Here is a 26,149-nt window from a genome sequence, read left to right on the forward strand (position 1 = left end):
AAAGAAAGTTTTAGGACATCAATTTTAAAAAGCCATTTCAGATTGTTGGGAACCATGAAAGGATGGGGTTAAAAGGAGGAGTTTTCTCCAAGGTAGCCCATGCTAACTGGAGCCTCCTGAGATGCAAAGATAAAGAATATGCACCAGGGTGACTATGGCTCTGTATACTCCCTTAGGCTTTTTTTTTTTTTTTGTATACTCCCTGAATACAGATCTGTCGGCCATAGAGCAGAGAGAAATCATCAAAATAAGAGCAGGCCACCATAGCTCAGCTATTGCACAAATGGCTCCCACGACTTAGGAGATCCCAAGATACCAATTCAGAAGAGAAAATCTGGAATAAGGATTTATGCCGATAAGCACAAGACTTCACGTATAGTCCTCAGTAATTTGATCACCAAGACTCTGGAAAACACCAGCTGCATATGTGATATCTGCTTAAGCTAAATCCTCCACAATGTGTCCAATGTTACTACACAGTTTATTGAAGGCTACTCATCCTTATAACTTGGATATTAATGAGAAAACTAGAAATGAATATGTGAAGATAAAACCTGAAATATTTAGTATATTAAATCCTTTCAAAGGTGAGCTCTCCCCATGTCTTAACATCAGATATTTGTAATTCATATTTTTTAAAATACCTTACATTAGAGCAAATTTTACTTGTAAAACTGGACAGTGTGGAATTCTCTGACCACAGGGGGAAAGTGAGGGCAAAAATGGCCAGTCTGAGTTAGCGATCACTGTGCAACAAAGCATCCCAAAACTCAGTGACTTAAAACAATAAGCATTTCTATTATCGCTCACAAAACTACAGGTAATCTGGGCAGTTCCTCTGGCCTCAGATGAGCCCCTGCGTGGGTCTGCAGTCGGGTGTGGGTTGGGATGGTAGCTCCCACATGTTTTGAGGTTGGCTGACTTTAGGCTGGTCTAGTATGGCTTTGAATGGGAAATATGAGCTCTCCTCAGTGTGTTCTCTCATCTTCCAGCAAGGTTGGCCAAGTTTGTTCTCATGGTGACAGAGCTCTGAGAGAGAACAGAAGGACATAAGGTCTCTAGGCTCAGAAATGGCACATCGACACTTCTACCATATTCTATTGGCCAAAGTAAATACAAGCCCAGCCCATATTCAAGGGGGTGAGAAAATAGACCCCATCCCTTGGTAAGAGGAACTGTGAAGACTACAGGAAGGGGTGAAGAATTGATGCCAATTTTGCAATCAGTCTGACACGCATAAACCAAAAAGAAAATCCAAGTCAAATATTAGGGAAAAAGTTAAAACACAGCAAGTGATGGTCAATGAAGTAAGCAATCCATCTCTTTACTAATGCATGATGACCTGATGAAAAAAAAAAACACCACCAGTTTCATTCATCAGAGGAAAAAGGGTTCTGTATCTCTACTTTATCCCAGCCAAATAGGAACTCCATTTATATCACATTTTTACTAGGTCTGACCTTGAAAGATGCTTAAAATATAATTGAGTTCTTCCCATGGAAATGAAATATATCTATTGACTATTTTTTTAAAGAAAAAAAATGTATTATTTTATTCAACATAACGTTGTTGGAATATGAGATGTGCCAAATACTGACACTTTGCAGAATGACTCAGATAAAACTTTGCCAGGAAAATTCCAATACCTGAGGCATTTTTTCCTAAATTATCCTATTAATTACCTACTTCTTCCCCTTCCTTAGTTTTAGAGACACAATCCAAGCAGGCTGTATTTTCCCATCTGTGGTTCCTGAGCCATTTGAAAATCAAGAATAGTTGGATCCAGAGTTAATAATAATAATAATAATAATCTAACAAACAGTATAGCCTGGGCACTGACCAATCAGAACACAGGCTGGCACAGGCTTCTGCTCTGCTGTGAGTCCTACCCCCTCCTCTCTGCTTGCAAGAAGGGATGAAAGATGCCTCCTACTTCACCTCCCAGGAGAGAGACACTTTAATGAGACCCTTGCAATGGCGACATATATGTTCTCTGGAGCATTAGGGACACTCTAGACTGTTGTCTGGGAAATCTAAGTTGCAGGAGACAAGCTGACTAACTTCTCTGACAGCCGAGGAAGAGGGAGCTGACAAGTTTGGGACTGGCCAGCACTGCCAAAGTTTATTAGGGAAAAGAATGTATTTCTCATGGGGCAGGCACTGCCCCTCGCTAGAGGGAGCTACTGCGGAGGTCCTCTTATGTCCTGTTCCAGAGGAGCACCTGGAGGGATGAATACAACTCAGTGGAGGGAAGCTGTAGGAATTGCCAGATTCTCAGGGGCTGAAGAAGAAATAAGAAACTAACTGGAAAAGAGATGCATTCATCTTCATCAAGGGAACTACAGGGAGAGATCCAGAGCAATGAGAGCTATTCTTACCAACTACAAAAGTGCCTGTGAAAGAAAGAATCAATTCTTAAAACCTGTAGTCAGGCCCAGAAAGCACTAACGCAGTTTCATATAGTACCAATCAAGTAAGATCCTTCCTACTACCCTCTCCTCCCCCAATCCCTTGCACTCCAACTCTGGAGGACCAAGACCTCTACTTAGTGAACTAGGGGAGAAGAAGTAAAAGCAAATGTGGATAAGAAGTTGACCACAACGTTCTCCCCCAACTGCTAGTTTTCCACCAGCCACAGCTGGGGAAGTGGGGAAAGGCCTCGCTCTTTAGTCAGTTCCAAAGTTTGACCATCACATTGGACTGGACATTTTAATTACTGACCACAGGGCTTTCTATCATCTAGGAGTATAGGCAAAAGTCATGAGAGGGCCCCAATTTTCACCTGGGACAAAATAAAATGTAAAAAGCAGGAGGGAATTCCCTGGTGGTCCATTAGTGAAGACTCCACACTTTCATTGCCAAGGGCATGGGTTCGAACCTCAGTGGGGGAACTAAGATCCCACGAGCCATGCTGTGCGGCCAAAAAATAAAAAAGTGAAAATGAAAAAAAACAGCAGGAAACAAAAATTAAATTGTTTTACAATTACGTATCACTCTTTGTCTTCCTCTGATGGACCAGTACAAAAAGCCACCTCTCTTAAGTGACATCCTCATGGAGGAAACAAAAATAAGAAAGCAGTTCATTACATAATAATTAGTGACAGCACCATGAAGAAAAATAGAGCAGGGTGAGGAGATATGGAGAGATATTTGGGAGGCGGGGTGCTGCTGTCCACAGAGTAGCAAGGAAGGCATCTGAACAGAACATGAGTGAGAAAGCCAGCGTATGAAGATCTGCGGGAAGATGGTCTGGCAGAAAAAACAGTAAGTGCAAACTGCGGAAGCAGGAATGAGCTTGGTGGTCCGAGGATCAAAGAAAAGCCTGTGTGGCTAGAATAGAGGGAATGAGGCAAGAATGGTAAGTCATGAGTTTAGGAAATCCACCAGCAGTCTAATTGTATGCTGTCATGAAGAAGGAATTGGCCCTGAAGTGCAATGCGAAACTATCTGAGGGCCGAGTTCCGCCCTCCAATGGTTACCCTTGTTGCTGTGTGCAGAAAGGATGGTAGGCTGCCAAGAGAATGGAGACTAGTTGAGAGAACGGAGACTAGTGACCAGTGACTAAATTTGTCACGCAGCAACTTCCAAATCATCTAGCATATTTACTGAAAGGACATATTACTAAGCCCCATCCATTCCCCGAACCTACTGAACCAGAATCTTGGGGAAATAAGGTAAAGTCCGGTATTTTTAGCGGATTCTCCAAGAGATTCTCTCCTGCTGTCAGAATCAGGAATCGCTACCCTACATTACGCAGTGGCCATTTTATGAAAACCCACAAAAGAACTTTTGCTCAGTGTCTGGCTTAGGCTCTCTGAAATGTACATGTTTTGATCTTGCCTCTTTGCTTTAAACACATTTCATCCATCATTAACAACTGTGCAGCATTTTCCAGTTCAGTTTTTTTTTGGTTCCAACTTTAACTTGGGCTTGATTTTACTATTTATTCTACCTTCATTTCCCCTTTCCCTGATACTTATTTTTATTTTTTATAAATACTGTTTTTTGGTATTTATGCATCCATTTTATTGTTTTTAAGAATTAAACTGCCATTTCAGCAATCTTCAGAGTACTATAATGCACTGTACATACAGGTAATTTAGACTTGTGCCTATACCAGCTTCAAAGCCTTCTCTGATATACAGTGCAATTCACATCATTTTTTTCCTTAGAGAAAGAAACATTAATTTTGTTATCTTTCTACCCACCACAGTCACTCAAACAATAACTGGATGAGTTCACACCTGATGCCACTTAAAATTTTTGTCTGCTACAACACATTCACCTGATCTGCTTTGCTGCATAACATATATTTCCTAAACCTAACTAAAAATAAATCATTTTTAAGTCTATCTCTTTTAACATGTGTGCATTTTATCATGATACTCATTTTTTTTGTCCAATATATTATTTAAGTGGTTTCATACTACATTCAACCGTAGTGAATTTCAATAAAAGCAGGAGAGCTCATCCAGCATAGACAGTTGAGAAGACTTTAATGAATTTGACTATTTTCTTATTACAGGAAACAATCGTATTGTATCTTAAGAGAAATATTTTAACAGCTCCTAAAGTCGGGCAGAAAAGGGAATCAAGTTTGGACCCGTCCAAGTACCTACAATAATACGATAGAAGCATTCACCACCACCATCTCACACTACCTCAGTCTGTACTTCTAATAGCAAAGCTTTCTCACTAGAAGTATTAGCACTGGACTCTCAAATTGCCAGGTGTGAAAATCACTTACTTTTTTTTTTAAAGTGTTAATTATTTTAGGCTGGTCAAGGTTAAAATGGCCTCATATTATTTCTAATTTCAGCTCTAAGCTCAGAGATGTGTTTGCATCTGATCAACGAAAATGAGAATTTGTTTTGCTTATATCCAACAGAATAAAATGATAAATTAGCAATAAGTTTGTCCTTTTCCAAAAAGAAATATGTTCTAAATTTATATATTATAAACTATATAATAAATCATATCCACATAATACACATTTCATATTTACATTATGCACCATTTAATGGAAGAAAAACTTCATGAGGGTTTATTCAAATGACGTATAATACACCAAGAATGTCAATTTATATGTATGAATTCTGTATAAAGTGTAAGCGGTCACCTTAGCAGAAACATAACAAGTCCCTATAATTCAAAAATTAATTCTAAAGACACCTTATAACGTGATGAAATTCATACAACTTAGTCATATTCATTCATATAATTTACTTTTCTCTTCTCTAATACAAAGTCATCTGGTAGTCTTCATTTAACTTCATGCTAAAACGTTCCAAGTTTAGAATCTTTACCAATAAAATAAACAGGCAAGAAATAATAGTTTTTTTAAATTTCAGGTTAGAGGGAAAACATTTATCACACAGTAATAAAACCCAAGCAAATGGCGAGCTGGTGACTATATGAATGCCTATCATTAAGATATTATTCAAATTCCTCCATGGCACTTAAACTGTAGTTTAAAACCCAATAAACAAGAAACCATAAGAACAGGACCAAACTCTACTATGAAATGAGGCATTGTAATAAACTAAATATTTAGGGCTGAATAGACTTTAAGACAATGAACAGAGTAGCACACACTTCATCTAAATGACACCATTTAAACAGTGCTATAATATAATGTTACTTAAGACTAACCAGTGTGGTGCATCATGTGATTCCAAGCATTCTGAAAAAAAGTAGTAACAAGTAACAACATCCCCACCAGCTTGGAGCCTACAGAATCAATTACTTTGGCCATATCTTTCCAAATGATTTAGTAATGCCTTTTAACATTACAAACATAAATCTATCACAGTACTGGAATTCTGATGCATTTTGGTGCTTCTAGGGCTGCCTAAAAATGAGAAGGCATCCACGCGAAATTCATTATACAGTTATTAAACAATAGCACAAAATCTCAGTGCCTAAAAATGTGAAATAATTCTCTACCATTTAGCTGTCTGCCTTACACTATATTCTAGATTTTTACTTCCAGGATTTTTATTGCACTTTGGGAAATCAGAGGTAAAACATGGTTTTAAAAAAACAGTATGTCAAATCATTACACTGTACACCTTAAATTTATACAGTGCTATATGTCAATTATATCTCAATAAAACTGGAAGGAAAAAACTGTGACTGTGCTTAAATTCAAATAAAAATAGCATTTTTACAACCATACTGAAATTTAATCCTTTTACACAGGTTAACAAAATATATCACAGAAAAAACCTAAACAAAAACAAAACTTTTGCAAGTGGAGCAATGCAAATTTATTTCAGGAACTCAAATTATAAAAGGTCACCTCTGAGTCAATTTACCACACTAAAGGAACAAAGTTGTTAAAATACAGATATGCTCCACTGAGCCATTTATCCACTCTATAGTATAAAACTTGAAATAAATCCTAAAGCCAACGTTTAAAATCATTTTAAGAATCAAGATCCTAAGTGTTTTGCTATCTCTGTAAGAGGTGCTCTTCCTTCCCAAAACACAGTTTAATTGAAAAGTTGACTATATTTAAGGTTTTTGTCCTCACCAGCTCTTCAGTTCAAAATACTATTATCAATGTGAATATGGTCTATATCTTGTCTGATCTGAGCAATGTGATCCAGAAAGTGGGGTTGGGGAAGGTGGACCCTGTGCTGGTGAAGGAGGTGAAAGTCCTTTCGACAGAGGTCACATACCAGGATTTGTTCCATCCCGTTGTATAAACGGAGGGCTCAGAATTTCTTGTTCTTCGGTGAACTGGGATAAAGAGTTAGGATTATGACGGTCAGAAGGGAATTCACTTACAGGTGGACCACCATTATGAGACAGAGGAGATTCCGGCAGAGAAGGATTTATATAGGGTGGCACCAGGGCAATAATACATCCAGGGGAAGAAGGTACTGGTGATGGATCAGAAGTCATGGGTGGAGGTGGCACTTGACTACAAACCAACTGAGGAGTACCTGAATCCTGGAGAGAATATGACATTGGATGGCTTACTGGTGGTGGAGTAGATGGGGGTAGTGCATGTGCCTCTGGAGGCATAATATAAGGGGGCAATACCACTGGCTGACTTTGATATTCAAGATGCTGGTGAGCCGGTGCTGGGGCAGGAGGTGATAGTTCTTTGGCACCAGAATTTGAGTCACCCTGAATAGGGGTGATTACTAAATTGCTGTTTTCCCTTGTTGAAATACTAACGACTTCCTGATGGAGCAAAGGAGGTGGGGTGGCGACAATTCTGCTGGAAGAGCATAAAGATCCTTGCGTGGCTGGTTACTGCGCTTGTGTGATACACACTGCACAGGAGATGGTGACATAATGCTGCGCAACTCTGGTGGAATATGGCTCATATGGTCCTGGTCTAGCAGCATTTCAGGGATTTCAGTTGTTGGTGAAGCAATACGAGGGTGAACTTTTTTTTTTTTTTTTTTTTGTGGTACGCGGGCCTCTCACTGCCGCGGCCTCTCCCGCCGCGGAGCACAGGCGCCAGACGCGCAGGCTCAGCAGCCATGGCTCACAGGCCCAGCCGCCCCGCAGCACGCGGGATCCTCCCGGACCGGGGCACGAACCCGCGCCCCCTGAATCGGCAGGCGGACTCTCAACCACTGCGCCACCAGGGAAGCCCGAGGGTGAACTTTTTTAAGCGGAGCACAGTTAACAAGTTATTTAGCTCTCTTATGGTGGTAGTTGATACGAGCTTCTAACTCTCTTTGAGACAAATAAGTTTTCCTGCACTCTTGGCCAGCGCTACACATGAAGACAGAACCTCGTGTATGCTCCACAATTCGCAGCACAGGAATACTACAGCCTGGTCATATCTTACCTCCTTTTCTTTCATATAAATTAGCACAGTCATAACAAAAAAGCATACTTGCACGGAATTATACGCCCATAGATTTTAAAAGGCAAATCACAAATTTGTCACAGAAATGAACTGGTAAATCAAACTTTTCACCTATGATGTTTATCTTAAAGTCCTCCCAAACGCATTTAGGAAATGTTTTCTTTCTTCCCAATAGCTCACCCCCTTTACAGTCATACCGCCCTCCTCCATTACATTCAAATTCTTTTCCACCAGCAGGCGACCCATTCATAGTCCTTGGAATATGAGACACAGATTGCTTTTACTCACCTGCTTAGAAATGAGCTTTAAAGGAATTCGTCTTCGAACCTCAAGGCCACCGGATGATCCAGAGCTCTGAGCGCGTGGTGGCCCACAGTCAGCGTCAACAGGATTCGTGTTTGGCTATTCGGCTAGGAAGGAACCCGGGCGCGGAAATCAGAGTCCGCATGCGCGGTACGAGCTTGCCCGAGCTTGCCCGAGCTTGCCCGAGATTCCCCGAGCCCAGGAGGCGAGAGTTAGGTCAGATTAGATCAGATCCCAACCCCGTCTCTGTAGCTTTGACTTCCGAGGGGTTTCTTCTCCTTTTCCCTACCCGACCTCACTACTCGGGTGAGGGAGTCAGACATAGTTTGGACAAGGGGGAAAGAGCTTCACTGTTGAGGTTGCTAAGGCTGCTCTTTATGTGCCATGAAAGTGACCTTTAACTGTGGAAAAAGAGACTGATGGGAATGGGGAAGGGGAGCGCAGCAGCCGCCAAAAGAATACGTTCCCAGCTTATTAGAGCGCTGCCTTCTGGGGCAGCTTTATTTTTATCCCACTGCATTTTTGTAACCTGCCTTAAATTGCTCAGGTGCGTGTGTGTGTGTGTGTGTGTGTGTGTACATATATGTATGTAGTCAGGCATACACACACCTCTAAGATTTCGTCATGATATAATGAATGTAAAATCAACTTTGGAGGAAGGGAGCACTGTATGTATCTTATCAAGGAAAAATCATGTAAAAAGTAGTGAACATGGTAATCTGACAGTGCTAGACATTTGCTGTTCATGCTTAGAGAATGATTTTGGGTATTTAAGCCAAATTTCCCCAGGTCTCACCTTCCCGCAAGTAGAAACTGGACCAGAAAAATAGCAACAAACGGTATTTACTTGGCTCCACCCCACCCATAATTGTGGCTCCTCTGCACCTGACGGCGGGGGGCGGTCTCTCCTGAATGTGTACACATTCACCCTTTTGGCTATGTTGACCGTCAAGTCTCCCCAGAAAACACTAAACAAGAAACACTGATCAAGGTTTTTTAGACTTACTGCAACATAGGAGAATACTACCTTAACAGAGTCTAAATAGTGTCTCAGAAGAGGGATGGCAGGATATTAGGGGCTGGGCTGGGTGATTTTAGGGCAGGTCTTGCAAGGAGAATTACGCAGATTTTATAACATGACACCTAAAGACTGGCAGGCACAGGGAATTGAGAATATTGACATGAGTATTAATGGGAAATATGTTATTCTTGTTAAGTAAACTCTTTTTTTAACATCTTTATTGGAGTATAATTGCTTTACAATGGTGTGTTAGTTTCTGCTTTATAAGAAAGTGAATCTGTTATACATATACATATGTTCCCATATCTCTTCCCTCTTGCATCTCCCTCCCTCCCACCCTCCCTATCCCACCCCTCTAGGTAGTCACAAAGCACCGAGCTGCTCTCCCTGTGCTATGCAGCTGCTTCCCACTAGCTATCTATTTTACGTTTGGTAGTGTATATATGTCCATGCCACTCTCTCACTTTGTCCCAGCTTACCCTTGCCCCTCCCCATATCCTCAAGTCCATGCTCTAGTAGGTCTGTGTCTTTATTCCCATCTTACCCCTAGGTTCTTCATGACCTTTTTTTTTCCCCTTAGATTCCATATATATGCGTTAGCATACGGTATTTGTTTTTCTCTTTCTGACTTACTTCACTCTGTATGACAGACTCTAGGTCCATCCACAGCCATAAAAAGAAACGAAAGTAAACTCTTTTGGTTGGCTCACAATGTTATCTTTCAGGAAAAAGTACTTCCTGCAACAAGTAGGTAAGTTTGCTTATTCCCAGAAGTTTTTAACATAACAGAAAACTATCCCCAGTTCAATTATCGTTTTACATGGTGACAGGGAACTATGTTGGTTTCCTTTTCCCTGGCTTGTTGGGGTGTTGCTTCTTGGCTACACCAATGGTGAAAATACAACAATGCCCAGATACCCACCAAAGGTACCAGTGCTCACTAATGCCCAAAGTTAGTGCTGCGCCAGCAAGGAAACAAGGAAACATTGAAGGTGCTGTGTAGTCTAAGAAGATAAATGGACTTCCTTGCCCTCTTTTCTTTCACTCTATTACATGGGCTACAAAGCACTTCAGATTAACACTTGCCAATGTGTTAAAGAGATTTTCCTGAAATTGCTGTTAGTTTTTACTTGCTCTTAATTATTACTCCCCTAGTAAGGACAGAGGCAGTGCTAGCTCATGGTAGCTAGTTTAAATTTGAATATACAATGCCACTCACCTCTGACACCCTCCCCTAGTTCTGGAAATGTTTCAGTATTCCAGCAATGCTGTCTTCTCTTAGGATTCATTCACTCCCAGGAGGCAACTTCATTCCTCATGCAAATAAATTTCTTATGGGCCCATCTCCTGGAGTCTCCTAACCTGCCTAAACTCTAAAGACAACACGCTTTATTCTCTCAAACTAAGCCTCCCATTACATGTTGATTTAAATTTTAGGTAATTTGAAATTTTGTTGGCTTTTAAAAAAAGCAGTACATTTTAATAAGTCAAAGTGGTTCTTATTTACTAAGCCATGGATGTTCTGCCCCTATTGTAAGCAATAAACCAAAATTCTAAGTAAAACCTAAAATTTAGAGCATGAAGGCATATGCAAATGTTCCTGTTTTACAATTACAATGACTTGTTTGCAGGCTCTTTAAGAAGGTTGTGTGTCGGGGTGTGGGTTAGTGGTATGCATATAATTCAAAAACAATAAATATAAAGGGGTAAAAGTCTGTCAAATAAAATATCCAAATCTTATTTTCCCTTCTTCCCTGGAACTAGTGTTCTTCTGTCTAAACTGTGACATTCTCATATGACAGAATGCTGTCCTTACACATAACCCTGGGTGAAAAAAAGCCAGCTCTCTTTCCTAGTTGGCTAAATTTACTTTTGTTGCTCATTAGGTCAACTTCAAAGTGATGAACGAAAGCAGCTCCTGGGTGGAGGTTGTCTAGAAGTTAACAGGACTCAAAAGCTGAGCTTAGAATTTATTTCTAAAATAATCTGAAGTTGACCTAATGAGCAACAACCCTCAGAAGTGGGTTCCGACAGCTCTGCTTGGAGTATTTGCTTGTTTATAGCTGAGAAGCCTGACCTGAATGCCCTTAATAAATATTTTTTGGTGAAATTGTTGATAAGATAAAGGGTATTGACCCTCCATTTATCCACATCAGATATGAGAAGCTAACTTTGCCACACTAGAAAAGCTGCCTTTACAAATTGATCCTTATTTAGTGCCCTTAAACAAAAAGTTAAATGGGCTTCCATTCAGCCACCTCCTTCAGGGCAGAGAGACTCTGTCCTTCAATCTCACTGCTCTTAAAAGTTGCTAGACTTAAATTCGATTGACAAAAGAGAGATTCAGTGTCTGTCTGCCTGTAACAATGATTGGATATAAAAAGGTTTGAGTTTGGAGATTTAAGAGAAATTGGACCTTTTGAAATTGCTTGGATTCATGGAGTCTTGTTAGAATTCGGCTACCTCAAAAAAATCTAAATGAGGGTGACAATGAAGAATTATGGACTGCACAATGAAGAAGTATCAACGTGCACAATTAATGCTAGGAAACAGGTTGAGACATCTCCGCTTAAGCCACATGCCATCTGGCCCAGAAGCAGTCATTCTACCAGAATGACACCAAAGGTCAGCAGGGGCTCCTGGATTTCATTTCTCCTTTAAGGGAATCTGATCTGTCATTCCTTTGGCTCCTGTGGGCTTTAAATTCACATAATCAACATATCACTGCCAGAGACTTAGTAAGAGCTGAGGCAGTTTAAAGGTGAGTGGAGAATGATCATGTTCCCAAGCCAGATGCCTTCAGTTCTGCAAAGAAATAAAAAGTCCATCTCAGGTTCCAAAAAGTAAGGCAAACTGCCCTGTGTGAAAAAGACTTCAGCTCTTTTCCCATGTGTGTCGGTAGCTATATTTTACATCCTGGGAGGGCCAGCCATTTGCAAAAGTTTAGAGCAGTGTTTCTCAAAATGTGGTCCACAGACCCCTAGGGATTCCCAAGGCCCTTTCTGAGGGTCCTGGAGGTCAAAACTATTTCCATAATAATACTAAGATGTTATTTGCTTTTCCACTGTTTGACACTTGTCATGATGATGCAAAAGCAATGGGGGATAAAACTGCTGGCTTCTTAGCACGAAACAAGGCAGTGGTATCAAACTATCCTAGTAGTCACTGTATTTTTTACTGCCACACAGTAAAGAGAAAATGCTAGTTTCACTTAAGAATGTATGTGATGAAGCTCTAAAAAATATTAACTTTATTAAATCTCAACCCTTGAGTACACATCTTTTTCACATTTTGTGTGACAAAATGGAAAGAAAGTACACCGAAGTACTTTGGGGGCATACCAAAGTACAGTGGCTATCTCAAGGAAAAGATTTATGTCATCATCTGAGTTGGAAGGTAAACTATCGGCTTTTTTGTGTGGAACATTATTTTCATGTGAAAGAACAAGTGACAAACTATGACTATTCAAACTTGGGTATGTGGCGGACATTTTCTCAAAACTGAACAGACTTAGCCTGTCAATTCAAGAAAAACAACTGACAGTATTTGTTGCCAATTATAAAATTCAAGCTTTTGAATGAAAATTAGAATTTTGAAAATCTTGTATCTGCCACGATCCTGGCAGCTTCCCAGTACTAAAGACTTATCTGATGAGATCAGTGGTAATTAATAATGAATGTAATTTTTTGAAACTGTATAATGAAATGTGTCAACACTTGGAAGTTCTGCATAACTCAGTGAACCAATATTTTCCAAATGACCAATGGTTGGTGTTACAAAATCATACATAATTAAAAGACCCATTTAAAATCAAGACAGGAGTAGATGTTAGTGTAACAGAGTATGAAAACTTCATGGCTGTTTCAGATTCCATATTGCAACTAACCTTTAAGAAACTACCATTTGTAGGGACTTCCCTGGTGGCACAGTAGTTAAGAATCCTCCTGCCAATGCAGGGGACACGGGTTCGAGCCCTGGTCCGGGAAGATCCCATATGCCGCAGAGCAACTACTACTGAGAGCCACAACTACTGTGTCTGCGCTCTAGAGCCTGCAAGCTACAACTACTGAAGCCCGCACACCTAGAGCCTGTGTTCCACAACAAGAGAAGCCACCGCAATGAGAAGCCCGCACACCACAATGAAGAGTAGCCCCCGCTCGCCACAACTAGAGAAAGCCCGCGCACAGCAACGAAGACCCAATGCAACCAAGATAAATAAATAAATTTATAAAAAGAAAAGAAACTACCATTTGTTGAGTTTGGTTTCATTTCAAAGAATATTCACAATTATCTGAAAGGCTATTCTAATACTCCTCCCTTTTCCAACAATACATCTGTATGAACCTAGATTTTCTTCTTTAATTTCACCAAAACCAAATATCACAAAAATTGAACTCAGAAGCAGATGTAAGAATACAGCTGCCTTCTATTAAACTAGACATTAAAGAGATTTGTAAAAATTTAAAACAATGCCACTCTTCTCAGTGACTTTTTTTTCTTTTGGAAAATATATTTTTCATAAGAATGTATAATTTATATTAGTGTGTAATGGCTTATTATTATTTTTAAATAATTAAATAATATTATTTTAATAAATATTCCACATAAACAAAGGCTCTTTGAGGTCCTCAATAATATTTAAGAGGGGAAGGGAGTCCTGAGAGTAAAATGTTTAAGAACTGCTTCTCTAGGTGATCTTTAATGCTCTTTCACCTTTCCTCTGAGAGACACTGCCTTCCCCACATTCACTCCCCCAAACTCAGTCCCATCCAAATCAAATTGCCCAGAAGGTCCCAGAACTTCCTCACCTTCAAAATTAACTGACGGTGACAAGGAGAAGGGAAAGAATGATCAGGATCACTTAAACTCCAAGCATTGTGCCATGCACCTAATATATGGTATCTCGTCTAATCCTCACAACAGCCCTGTGAGATAATAATGATGACGTAACCAAATAATGGGGCAGCAGGACACAGGGGACCCGATCTTACTGTTAGGGTCAGCAAAACCACATTTTCACTAAGAATCATCTATAGACCAAATAAATAAAAACATCTTACAAATACCACACTACTTATTTTCAAATACATGTGGGTGTTACTATACCCAAAATTCCATTGTAAAGCATCACCAAATGCACAAAAGCTTTGATCATTGTTTTTTTAAAAATTTCAATGAATCAGGACATCAATGTGGGAGATAAAAAATTTTTTGACAATGAAAAGGGAACAAAGTGATCCTCACCTTTGAAAAATACTGAGAATCACTGCATTGTAGCACTATAACTACACTGAATCCACAGCAAAATCCCAACCTTCAGGACAATGCTAAGCTGTTTAGAGTGATATCCTTACCACTAAAAGCCCACTTTTGCCATCAAAGTACTTAAAACTCTAGACAGGGAAGTCAATACACACATATGAAAGGCCAGCTAACAGCCTGGTACCATACAGGGTTGGATGAGGGAAATGGACACGAAGTGCTATAAGAATTCTGGGGACGTAGAGAACTTCTGGCCAAGATGATCTTGGATGAACTAAGACTAGATCTGCATCCTTAAAGATAGAATTTAAATGGGCATAGAAGACAGTGACTAGGGAACCACATGGACAAAGACAGATGTGGAAAGCAGATGTGTTCAAGGGCAATATGCTTGACTCAATCGAGGGCTCACATACGGAAGAGATGGGAGATACAGTTGGGAAAGGGCGTTTAGGACCAAATGTTGAAGGGTCTGGATGGAATACTGAGGAGTATAAACTTATCCCTCGAGGCAATTCAAAATCATCAAATAAAGATATAAAAGAAAGGGAACAGAGCATAGTGTAGGTTGGCAAACTGGGACAGGAGTCAGACAGTCCTATGAGGAAGCAATTCACAGTTCAGGACTGAGGTTGTTCAGGTCTGAGTGGGAAATAGAGACCAAAAGAAACAAGTATGTGGGAGACGCCGAAAGGCCAGAGTTTGGCGACTAACTTAATGGGACTAACTGGCAATGGAGAGGAGGCAAAGGGAAATGACTCCAAGTTTTCAAGCCCAAAAGACTATCGCATGATCCAATTAGGAAGGAACCATTTGGCATGGACCACATCTGCTTCGTCAACATCCTCGTAAGTTTGGCCCTGGTCCACCAGAGGGTCTGAGGCCTATGTTTAGTGACATGGAGGAATTTTGTCTTGGTCTGAAAAGGTAATCAGAACAGTATCCTGAACTCACTACTGATCAATTCTTCAATCGTTTGGGAGATATCCTCCCCTCCCCACCCCATGACAGTTAAGACTTGAATTTTAAGGCTGCAGCTACCCACTCACTACCCCAGCCCACGTCCAGGCTGCTCCCCTCACTGAGCAATCCTGCTGGATTTTCCCTGGGTTTTTGGATCAGCAATACCTTTGGACTTGGCTTTGTTTTTTGAGGATGCTACCTCGGATTGGGGGCCTTGATTTTGTACTGACATCTGGGTTTTCTGATCCATGACTCAATTGTACTCCACAGCTGCGGGTAAGAGGCACCTGCCTTGACTTTCTCTGTTGCTCCCCCGGACTCTGTTTAACTCTACCTTTTCCCCATCGATTGGAGAGCAAGGTCAACTGGGCTTTTTGCATAGCAGGAGGTCCAGTTCTGAAAAGTGCTTGGCAATAGTGAAAAGGAAAGGGATCGAAGAAATAACAAAAAGGAGAAAGACAAGAAAAAGCTAAAGATGAACATTTTCAGTCTGGAGAAGGGGAAGGAGGTTGGCCTGATGATGAGCTAATTGTCTTCAGGTACAGAAAGGGCTCTCTCTGTTGGAGAAAGGAAGCCTGGCTGTCCTCCCATCCAGCCAAGGGCAGACCAAGGGCTTAGTTACAGCGCAGGGGATTTACAGAAGATAAAAACATTTCTTGGACAAATACAGAAATGGGTTTCAGAGGGGTTTGTGTAATTACCTTTGCAGGAGATGGCTAAGAATAGCATAGCTCCTCTGGCAGCCGGAAGGTGAAGAGGTGTTATGTGGACAAGCAGAAGGTGAACTTGGGGCTTTTCTTGCCACCCCTTCCATAACTCTCCCTCTTCCTTTACTGCAGGAATAGAAATTTCTGCACTCTGTCAGGCACCCTTGGAAGAGCTCTGAACCTTCCTCCAGAGGAAAAGCACTTGGCCAATTCCTGATATTTTTAGAATAAAATCAGCAAGTAAAGCTGTTGTCCCAGTGGTCACCAGAGCACTGTAGTGGTGATGATTCCAAAAGCCATACAGGCAATTTCTGACGAAATGATATCAAAGGCAGACTAAAAATTGTTTCTTTAACTGAAGGGTTGCATGACTGGTTTTTAATTAGAATGGATTAATACAGTGTTCCCGTTTATAAAAACCAAAATTGAAAGGAAGGAATTGCAATGAGGTAATTAAAGTAAGGAAAATAGCCTCCAGATCCTCTCCCACCCAAATATTATGCTTAAAAAGACAGAGAAAATTAAATAAAACTTTGTTATTCTTTATATACCTAGATAATCTCTGTATCTAATATCTCAAGGGTATTACATAGTTGTATAAGTTCCTAGTGTGTATATATGTTTGTGTGTATATATACATGTGTACGTTTATTCATATGTGTATACATATTTTTGTACCTATATAATCATATAAACACATGCACAAATTGTTTTTTGTTTACAATAGTATATGACAATATATATAGGTACCGCTTCTTTTCTATTTCCAGAAGGGCATTAACACAGGGCTTCTCAGATAAATTACCATTTCCCTTTCGACTGGCTTATTTGGCAAAATCAAGAAGTTTGTGTGCTAGTGCACAAGATGACCTACCTGATCCTCCACTGAAAAAATACGACATGTTTCATTGAGCCTTCATTCTAAGAAGCAATGGTAAGTAGCTGGTAAGCTTTCTCTTCCTTGTCACGGCAACATCCTTTGACCTATGTAACTGTAGGAAGGTGTTAAAGGGGGAAAAAAGACAGGAAGAAGGCTGTATGTGTTTCACCATTTACTGAATGAAAGGTTTTACCTTTTTATGTATGTAGCACCACGCCTACATATCAACTCCAAACCCATCAATTTACCAAGTCCCGTCAGAACAATTCTGTCTCAAGAGCTCTCATATCTATCCCTACGTCTCCATCCCATGCCACCAGCATGTCATATCTCCCTTCGATTACTGCAGTGGCCTCGTAACTGGTCCCCCAGGCTTCAGTCTTATCCCTCTCCGAGTGTTCTCCACACCATCACCAGCTTACTCTTCATTAACCAGAAATCTATTTGTGGCAATGGTTTGATTTAAATTGTTCAGTGGCTCCCAGACGCCTACAGGATCAAGTCCAGACTCAGCAGCATAGTCCTTCAAGGCCTTTCTCCATCTGGCCTCTGCCAAACTATCTTGCCTAACACCAACCCCTCCTCAGCCACTCTTCAAGCTCCAGCTCTAATAAGCCATTTCCAGCCCCTCCCAACAGGTTTTTTCCCCCTCATCTTGTTTTCCAGAAGCCTGGCCTTTCTGCCTGGAACTCTCTGCTCTCTGTTAGCTCCCCTGGCTGTCTCCAATGGATGCTACAAAACTCAGGTCCAGCTTCATCTCTTCCAAGAGACCCCCACACCCAGTCTTGTCTCTTATGTATATTCCTATGACAACTGCAGGATTGCCCAAGAGTACCAGCAAAGCAAGAACTCAAAAAACAAGCAGAGAAAAGATTTTGGAAAGAATCTGATATTCATTATTTCCCTCAAAAAGCATCAAAGTAGTTATGGGGAAAAAAAATCAGAACTTACATGGACTTCCTTGTATTTATTTTACTGTTATTTAAAACACTTTATAGTGAAATATACATATATAAAAGTGTACAAATGGTTAACGTAAATAGCTTCCAGATCAAGAAACCTAATATTACCAGTAGCTCAAGAGCCCCCTTGTGGGACCTTCCAGTCACTAACACTGAAAGGGCAACCATTCCCCTGACTTCTAATAGCACAGATTAGTTTTACATATTTTTGTTTCATATAAATAGAATCATAAAATTCAGCTTCTTTCATTCAGTATCATGCTTGTGATAAACATATGCATGTAGCTGTAGTTTCACTGTTATTGTAGACTAATATTCAAGTATTTACTCTACTCTACTGTTGATGGGCATCTCAGTAGTTTCCAGTTTTGAACTACTACAAATATTGGTGCTTCTATGAACATCTTCTACAATGTCTTCTGATTAACATATGTGTGAATTTCTGTTGGGTAAACATTAGGTTGAACAATATGAAATTGCCAATATTCAACCATTTTCGACCTACTAAGATGGCAACTTATTACTACCTAGAAGTGGAATTGCTGGGTCATCGGTTACACGCATATTTACCTTTAGAAGATTCTGGCCTAATAGTTTTCTACAGTGGCCATACCGATTTATAATCTCATCAGCATTATATGAGAGTTCTGTTTGTCTAAATCCATTTTTATTTTAGCCATTCTGCAGGGAGGGGTATACAAATGAGTCACATTATGGTTTCAATGATTAGTGAAGTTTAAGCACTTTTTCATATATTTGTTGGCAATTCAGATATCCTCTTCTGTGAACAAGTGCAAGTCATCTGACCAATTTCCTATTGAGTTGTCTGCCTTATTAATTTATTATTATTTAGATTTCACAGCTGAGGACATTGTAATTCTTTCATTGCTTAGCTCTAGAAATGTTTTTATCCAGTCCTATGCCCAAAGAACCCTGCATTCAACTCTGTTCTATGATGTACTACACTGCTGAAACTGTTATTTACATATCTACTTTTCCTTATGAATTGTTAAGTAATTTTTAAATCACTAAATAATTAGCAGTTAGAGCTCTTATTCATCATTGTATTCCAAGCCCTAGAATAATATCTAGCAAGTGGTTCAATAAATATTTGTTCAGTTAACTGATATGCATTTAACATAGTATTCTTCCTAAATTTGTATTAACTATCTTTATACTCCTTTGTCTAAAGCTTATTCCAACAAGGCAAACCATGTAAAGTAGAGCACTCTGCCCTTTCTCCACTACTTGACAAAAGAACACTATTGCTGTATGCCTGAAACACAACACTGTAAATCAACTATACTCCAATAAAAAATTTTTTAAATAAAATTTTTTAAAAGTTTCTAGCATTGAAAAAAAGAATACTAGTTGCAAAAGTACAAAACAATGATCAGAGCATAGAAATAGAACTTTTCTGTTTCAATTAATGACTAAAAATAATAAGCAATAAAAATCTCATATAATTGAAAAGAAAAAAACAAGATCTTAATAGCTTAAAGGGCAAAAGGCATTGATGTGCAAGTAATTTACATCAAGAGAAGTAAAAACCAAAAAGCTAATTACTAAAATTAAACAACCAGTCACACTTTTATATATTTAATAGATGTAAAGTATTAGTAAAGTTGAAATTAATAACATGTAGAACTTATCAGGTTTTACTAAATGTGGCACCTTCTTATACTGTTCTTCATTATGCTTGTTATTACAGTTTTTGGCTTACACATCTACTTCCTCCAGTATACCATAACTTTCTTATGGACAGGACCCTTTCCTGCTCCAGTTCCGTTGTAAAATGAAGTATGTACCCTCATATATACAACCGTGCTAAAAAGCAATTATGTCAGTATATTTCAAAAGCTTAAACATGCCCCCTTTGGTCAAGTAAATTCACTCTCAAGTATTTATTCTAAAGGAAACAATCAAGAGGAAAGAAAAAAACTCTACACATTAAGACACTTATCTCTGTATTGTTTATAATAGTTACAAATGAAATCAATAATAAACTTCTAACAATAAAGAAATGATTGAATAAAATGTCACAGAAACGCTAAAGAATATTATGCTGCCATTAAAATGGAAGATTATTAAATACCATGGATGCATGCCAATACTATTAAATGAAAAAATATCATGCAAAATCATATAATGCTCTAAGATTATACCATATAATCATGCATGGATCCAGGGAGCAACATAGAAAACGACAAATGAAAAAGAAATACTTGGAAAGTTTAAGGTTCCGGACCATAAAAGAGTTTCTTTTTTAAATGTCGTTACTGTGCATTCGTTCATTACCTCCCCAGCTACTCTCCTAGACACAGTCACTATGATCTCTCACCTGGATGAGTGCCACAGCCTCTGACTGGTCTTCCTACTTCTTCCCTTGTTCACCCACAGTCTACTCTCAACACAGCCAGAATCGTCCTGGAAATCAGGAGGCAGATCTTGTCACTTTTCCGCTCAAAAGTCTCCAATGTCTTCCCATCTCACAGAGTGAAAACAAGAATTCTTACAATGGTCTACATGACCGTCAACTATCGGAATGCCACTTTGCATTCTCACATGACCTTGTCCCGCACTCTTCCTTGCCTCACTAGCCTCCTTGCTCTTCCTCAACATCCTAGGGACACTCCTACCTGAATACTGGAAAGTTTTATTTTATGCAGAAGCCAATCCTAGGTTTTTTTCCGTTATTTTAATAAAACAAGCACGCGTAAGCATTTGGTATTTCCCATTTCTCCTAAAGCCATATAACTTAGTCTTTGGACAATTCAGTTGGAAGGAATGTATCTCTGTCTACCTTCCAGAGTTGCCTGTGAATGCGTCTAGGAGAATGCTAGGGTGGATTTGTCATGAATGCTCCAGAAGAAATTTTTACTTATCAACAGGGGCCAAGAAAGATGAGGAGGGGAGGGAAAAGAACACTGGTAACTGTGGTTAGATCTAGGGAGGTGTAAGCTAGGTGAGGGGACGGACTCTAAAGTAAAGGGCCCTAACTTCAACAGGCTTATACGAAAGACACGCAAAACTATTTCAGGCAAAGCTGTAAAGTCTCTGAGACTGAGAAGAGAGGAAAAAGCTTAGTAAATTGGAGAAACAAAAAGAAGACCTGTGTAACTAGGAAAAAATGCAACGGAGACACGGCAATGGAAAAGTGGAGAGCCAGGTTATGCAGGGCCTTTAGGTCAGGGTAAGTTGTTGGGATTTATTGTAACTGCAATGGAAAGATCACTGAAGGGTTTTAAAACATTGGAATGACAATTCTGTTATTATGATATTGCTTGTGAACTCTGGGGTTAAAGTCACCAAAGTCCTGGATTAATCAAAATCCAGTATGACAGCTAGCATTCTGCCTCATGTATTGTAGGCAGATCTTAAATGACAGTCGATTTTTCTTCTTATTCTATAGCAAATATTACTTCGTACATATCACCAGCATACCTAGGTGAGGGAGTACCTTCGTTATTACTCGTGTTTGTAGTTTTAACATGCTGAATGCTTTAAGATGGTTTTTATTCAATGCTTACAATAAAATTGAGGCACTCAGCTTTCAGTTCCTAAAGAACCATTTATGCTTTAAAAGGCTTTTGATTGATTTCCTCCCAACAAGCTATGTGCACTAACTCAAACTCAATCTGCGCCGGAGCCTGTTGTGTGTGTGCAGATGAGAGTTGAAATGTGAATCTCCAAGGACTGTGCTTGGCCCTTGTTGATAAGTAAAAATTTCCTCTGGAGCTTTCGTAACAAATCCAACCTAGCATTCTCCTAGACACATTCCCAGGCAACTCTGGAAGGTGGACAGAGATACATTCCTTTCACCTCAAACGAATTCTCCAAAGACTAAGTTATATGGCTTTAGGAGAAATGGAAAATACCAAATGCTCATGCATGCTTGTTTTATTAAAATAACTAAGAAAAAATAGGATTGGCTTCTGCATAAAATGAAACCTCCAAATATTCAGCAGTTTAAAGGAAGCTTTAGACTCTTTAGTTACAGATATTGGTGGGTGAAGGCAATAATTCAGTAGAACTGTATCTATAGCAGCATTTCTTTTAAAAATAATAATTTTTTGGTACATTTTCCCTTTAGAAAACAAAACATAGACTTCCAGTTACTCAGATATGGATCTACTTTCCCTCTCACAAAAAGGATACTAAAAATATTAAAAAGGCCACATGGGCAAAAATAATAGACCCCCTACTAGAAGCAAGCTGAAGTGCCCTGCAGACTACCAGAAGGCCTCAGGCCTTGGAAGCTGTAGGTAACAGTGAATGTCAGTAGGCATGATGGGGTTACGAACAAGGTGATTGCTTTAAAGTCTTTAACTTTCACAGGCTCTCAACTACCCACAAGCAGAGTCACAAAGGTTTTCTCTGGAGAAAGTGACCTGGAGACAATCTGGTTTCAGAAGACCTGAACACAGAGGGCACAGGCAATCACAGGGCTGAACACAGGTAAACTGAGGGGGAGTCTACCAACTAAACTGAGACACCCCAGCCCAGAAATCTAGGACTTGGGGTCCCCACAGCTATATGTTTGCCTAAGGGAGCACATGGATAAAAATGGATTCAAATCTGGCCCTGTTGCTTGCTAGCTAAATAATCATGGGCAAGTTGTTCATCTCTCCAAGCCTTTGTTCCCTTACCTATAAGTGGGGATAACTATAGATGTCTGAGTTATCCTAATGACTAAATTAGATAATATACATAAAACATCTAGTGGATGTCGGGCAGATGGTTCATGCTTACTAAATGGTAGCCAGCATTATCAGTGAAGAGCAGCTTCTGGAGAGCTTTCTGAAGGACTCAAGATGGAACTATCATCAGGTACAAACACCTGTAAACTGACTCCTTCACTTCTTTTCTAACAGATGACTACAGAACACAGCCTGAAATCTTCAATAATTCACAGGTCAAAAGCAGGTTTGGAACGTTGGTCCAACTGCCCAGTAGAGCATTAGAGAATGGGCTTTGAAATCAGACAAAAATGACTTTATTCCTGGCTCCTCCAATTACAAATGTGGTCTTGGCGAGTCACACAAGTATTCCACAGCTGTGAAGTGGAAACAGTAACAAGTATCTGCAAGGTTGTTGTGAGGACTGGCTATAAGGCATGCAAGACCCTAGTGGAGTGCCTACGACATGGTAGGTGTCAAGAAATGTTTGCTGTTTTCATCGTGATCATTTTTTAGGCAAAAAAACAATCATTTATAAATGCCTGGACAATCTTGGAATAAATTTTCTCTGGGTTATTTTCTTCATTCATCAAATGTCACTGGGGTTGGAGAGTCATGTGACCGTTACCAGTATACAGATTCCACTGACTTCTATTCTAACTCAGTTTGGAAATAGATAGAGTTCAGTTCTAAATGGTAAACTGTACTGCTCTTTTCGCTTAGGACATATGCAGACATTTCAGCCTAACTGGCAGCATAAGTGATACCTAATATTTTAGGTAGCTTTTACATTGGGGATTTTAACTTAATCACTTAGTGCTTCTTCCTCTGTAAAGTGGCATCTCAAGCCAGCATTAATTCTAACAGTACTTTTGTGGCTTGTACATGTACACTCATCTTTGTTTCTTGGACTCTGAGCCTCGATTTTTCTTTTAAGTGGAGAAAGCATAAAACATGAATATAAAGAATAGCATTTCTCATCTCTAATCAATGGAGAAGTAAAAATAATTTTCTTTTTTTTTTTAAAGGTCTTTTTTTTTTCTTTTGGCTGCCCCACATGGCTTGTGGGACGGACTTTAGTTCCCCGACCAGGGATTGAAATCAGGCCCTCAGCAGTGAGAGCGCAGAGTCCTAACCACTGGACTGCCAGGGAATTCCCATAATTTTCATATAAATCCTCTAAAAATCCTAGAAGACATAGCACATGTTATTTCATAAAAAATATTTTATTGGGCTTCCCTGGTGGTGCAGTCGTTGAGAGTCTGCCTGCCAATTCAGGGGACGCGGGTTCGTGCCCCGGTCCGGGAAGATCCCACATGCCGCGGAGTGGCTGGGCCCGTGAGCCATGGCCGCTGAGGCTGCGTGTCCAGAGCCTGTGCTCCGCAACGGGAGAGGTCACAACAGTGAGGGGCCCGCGTACCGCAAAAAAAAAAAAAAAAAAAATTATTTCCCCTCTCAATGGGATATATTTTAAAAGCTTAGAACGTATTGTAAATCCATGGCATAGCCACATAATCTTATATTCAGTTACCTTCCTAATTGAGACAAGCAACAAAACAAAATATACATTCAAATGAAACATGCAGCTAAACCATTTATAAATAATTAAAGTTATAGATGAGGTTTTCTTTCACTGATCACAAATTATGGTAATGCTTTTGTGGTGCTCATTTCCGGGCTCACTTTGGTGTGTTTATTAAAGCACAGTATTGTCAGATCACAGGGAATATCTCATTTTCATATTTCCAATTCTAAAGGGGATTAAATTATCCAATTAAACTGTTAATTAAAAAGACTCCTACAGAATAAACTCCAGGCTACCAGTGGCATTTAAAATTTTCATTGTGCTGTGCTCAAAAGCAATTTCCTAAATTCAGAAGAGCCCCAAGTTACTGGCCGGTATTTTACTTTAGAAGGTGTGGCTGGTATCGCTAGGTAATAGCCAAACCCATTTCCTCTTCTTTCTGGGCACACAGCTAGACTATATATCCCAGCCTCCTCTGCAGTTAGGTTTGGCCATATGACTGAGCTCTAGCCAATGGAATATGAGCAGAAGTGACGTAGATAACTCCTTGGACTAGACCAAACCTTCCACTCAATATCTTCCATAACCTCTTCCCCTCCACCAGCTTCTTGTAGGTAAGCATGTATTCAATAGCATTGAAAATGGCAGAATCACAATATGGAAGGAACCTTGGTCCCTAAATCACCAACTGTAGGAGAGAAGCTCACTGATCATTAATACCCATTTTGTATGTAATGAAAACAATAAATTAACTTAAATTAGGTTAAACCATTGAGATGATCTGTTTCAACATCTAGTGTGATCTTAATTAACAAAGAAAGCAACTGAACTTGAGGGACATGCAAAAACCTTAAACCTAATTGGGAACATCAGACTCCTTCAAATATTGATCAGGTCCACTAAGATATATATCTAAAAACTGAGGCACACTGAATACCTCATAAAGTCTATCAAACAGACCATAGCAAGAGAGGTTCTAGACTTCTTGCCTCCATTACCCCAAAGCCTCTCCTTCCTGTCCATGCCTCAGAGATCACTCATAAACTCTGTCATTTCTATACATCCTTCCTTCTGCCACTACCCTACAGACAAAAATTCTTATTTCAAGGATCAGCTCAGAAACTGGAGTAGACGCTCTAAGAGGGGCACTAACAGGCCATACTCAAACACTTACTACCTACCAGCTCCACAGTCTGTCTGATGTCTATCACCTGTACATGGACACCATGGCACACCTGCTACAAACGAGTACTTTTCCACATCTCAGAACATGTCAGTGTCAGAAAGATGTTTAAAATAATCAACAGGGGACTCTACTTGCACTGCCAAACTAATCCCAAAATGCCCCCCAGAGAACTTAGTATGAATTCTATGATATGCCTCTGGATTTGTCTAGACCCAGGCAAAGCAGTCAGGCTTTCACTGTCCTGCACCACTCACTCGTTGTCCAAAGGTGGCCAGGAAATATAAACTCCAGGCACTTCCAGTCCTCTGGAAGTACACGGGGCACAGAGGCTCCAGTAGTATGAGGGCAGCCATCCTAGAGATCTACAGCCAATGAGGAAGAAAAGCACACAGAAGGTGAGGTTAGGTGCCTGGTAAAAGGGCTGGGATCTGGGCAGAGAGAACTCCGACAGCATCCACCGGAGGAGAATTGAATAATTCCTTCTCTGTGCACCAAACCACAACCTGATGTCCTTGCATTTCATCACACTTGTCATGAAATAGGGTGACTGTAGCAGTTTACGTATCTGTTTCCCATGTTAGACCAGACTGCATATGGTCTGCCTAAATACAGCTAGTTCAGTGATTTAAATATAATGGTGCTCAGTTACTGTGTACTGAATAAGTGACCATAAATCGACTTGATTGTTAAAGAAAGGTGATAGCACATAGAGATTCTTTGGTTCGACAGTAACTGTAATGTTCATTGTTACTTTTGCAAGACCAGCCGTACCATGGTTGATAATTTCCTCAGAAACCTCTCTTTTCCTCAATAGGAATATTATTGCA

At 39.8% G+C, this 26,149-nt stretch overlaps 1 protein-coding gene across 1 annotated transcript; it reads right to left on the reverse strand.

The window, feature by feature from the left end:
* Window positions 1-7,652: 7,652 nt before the first annotated feature.
* On the reverse strand, window positions 7,653-25,675 carry CBLL2 (Cbl proto-oncogene like 2). Its single transcript, XM_030843799.3, is given in 5 exon segments — window positions 7,653-7,856; window positions 7,858-7,905; window positions 7,908-8,107; window positions 8,110-8,188; window positions 25,577-25,675. Coding segments are annotated over 5 exon segments (630 nt in total).
* Window positions 25,676-26,149: the final 474 nt, after the last annotated feature.

Source organism: Globicephala melas, chromosome X, assembly GCF_963455315.2.
Source record: "Globicephala melas chromosome X, mGloMel1.2, whole genome shotgun sequence".
NCBI lineage: Eukaryota > Metazoa > Chordata > Mammalia > Artiodactyla > Delphinidae > Globicephala > Globicephala melas.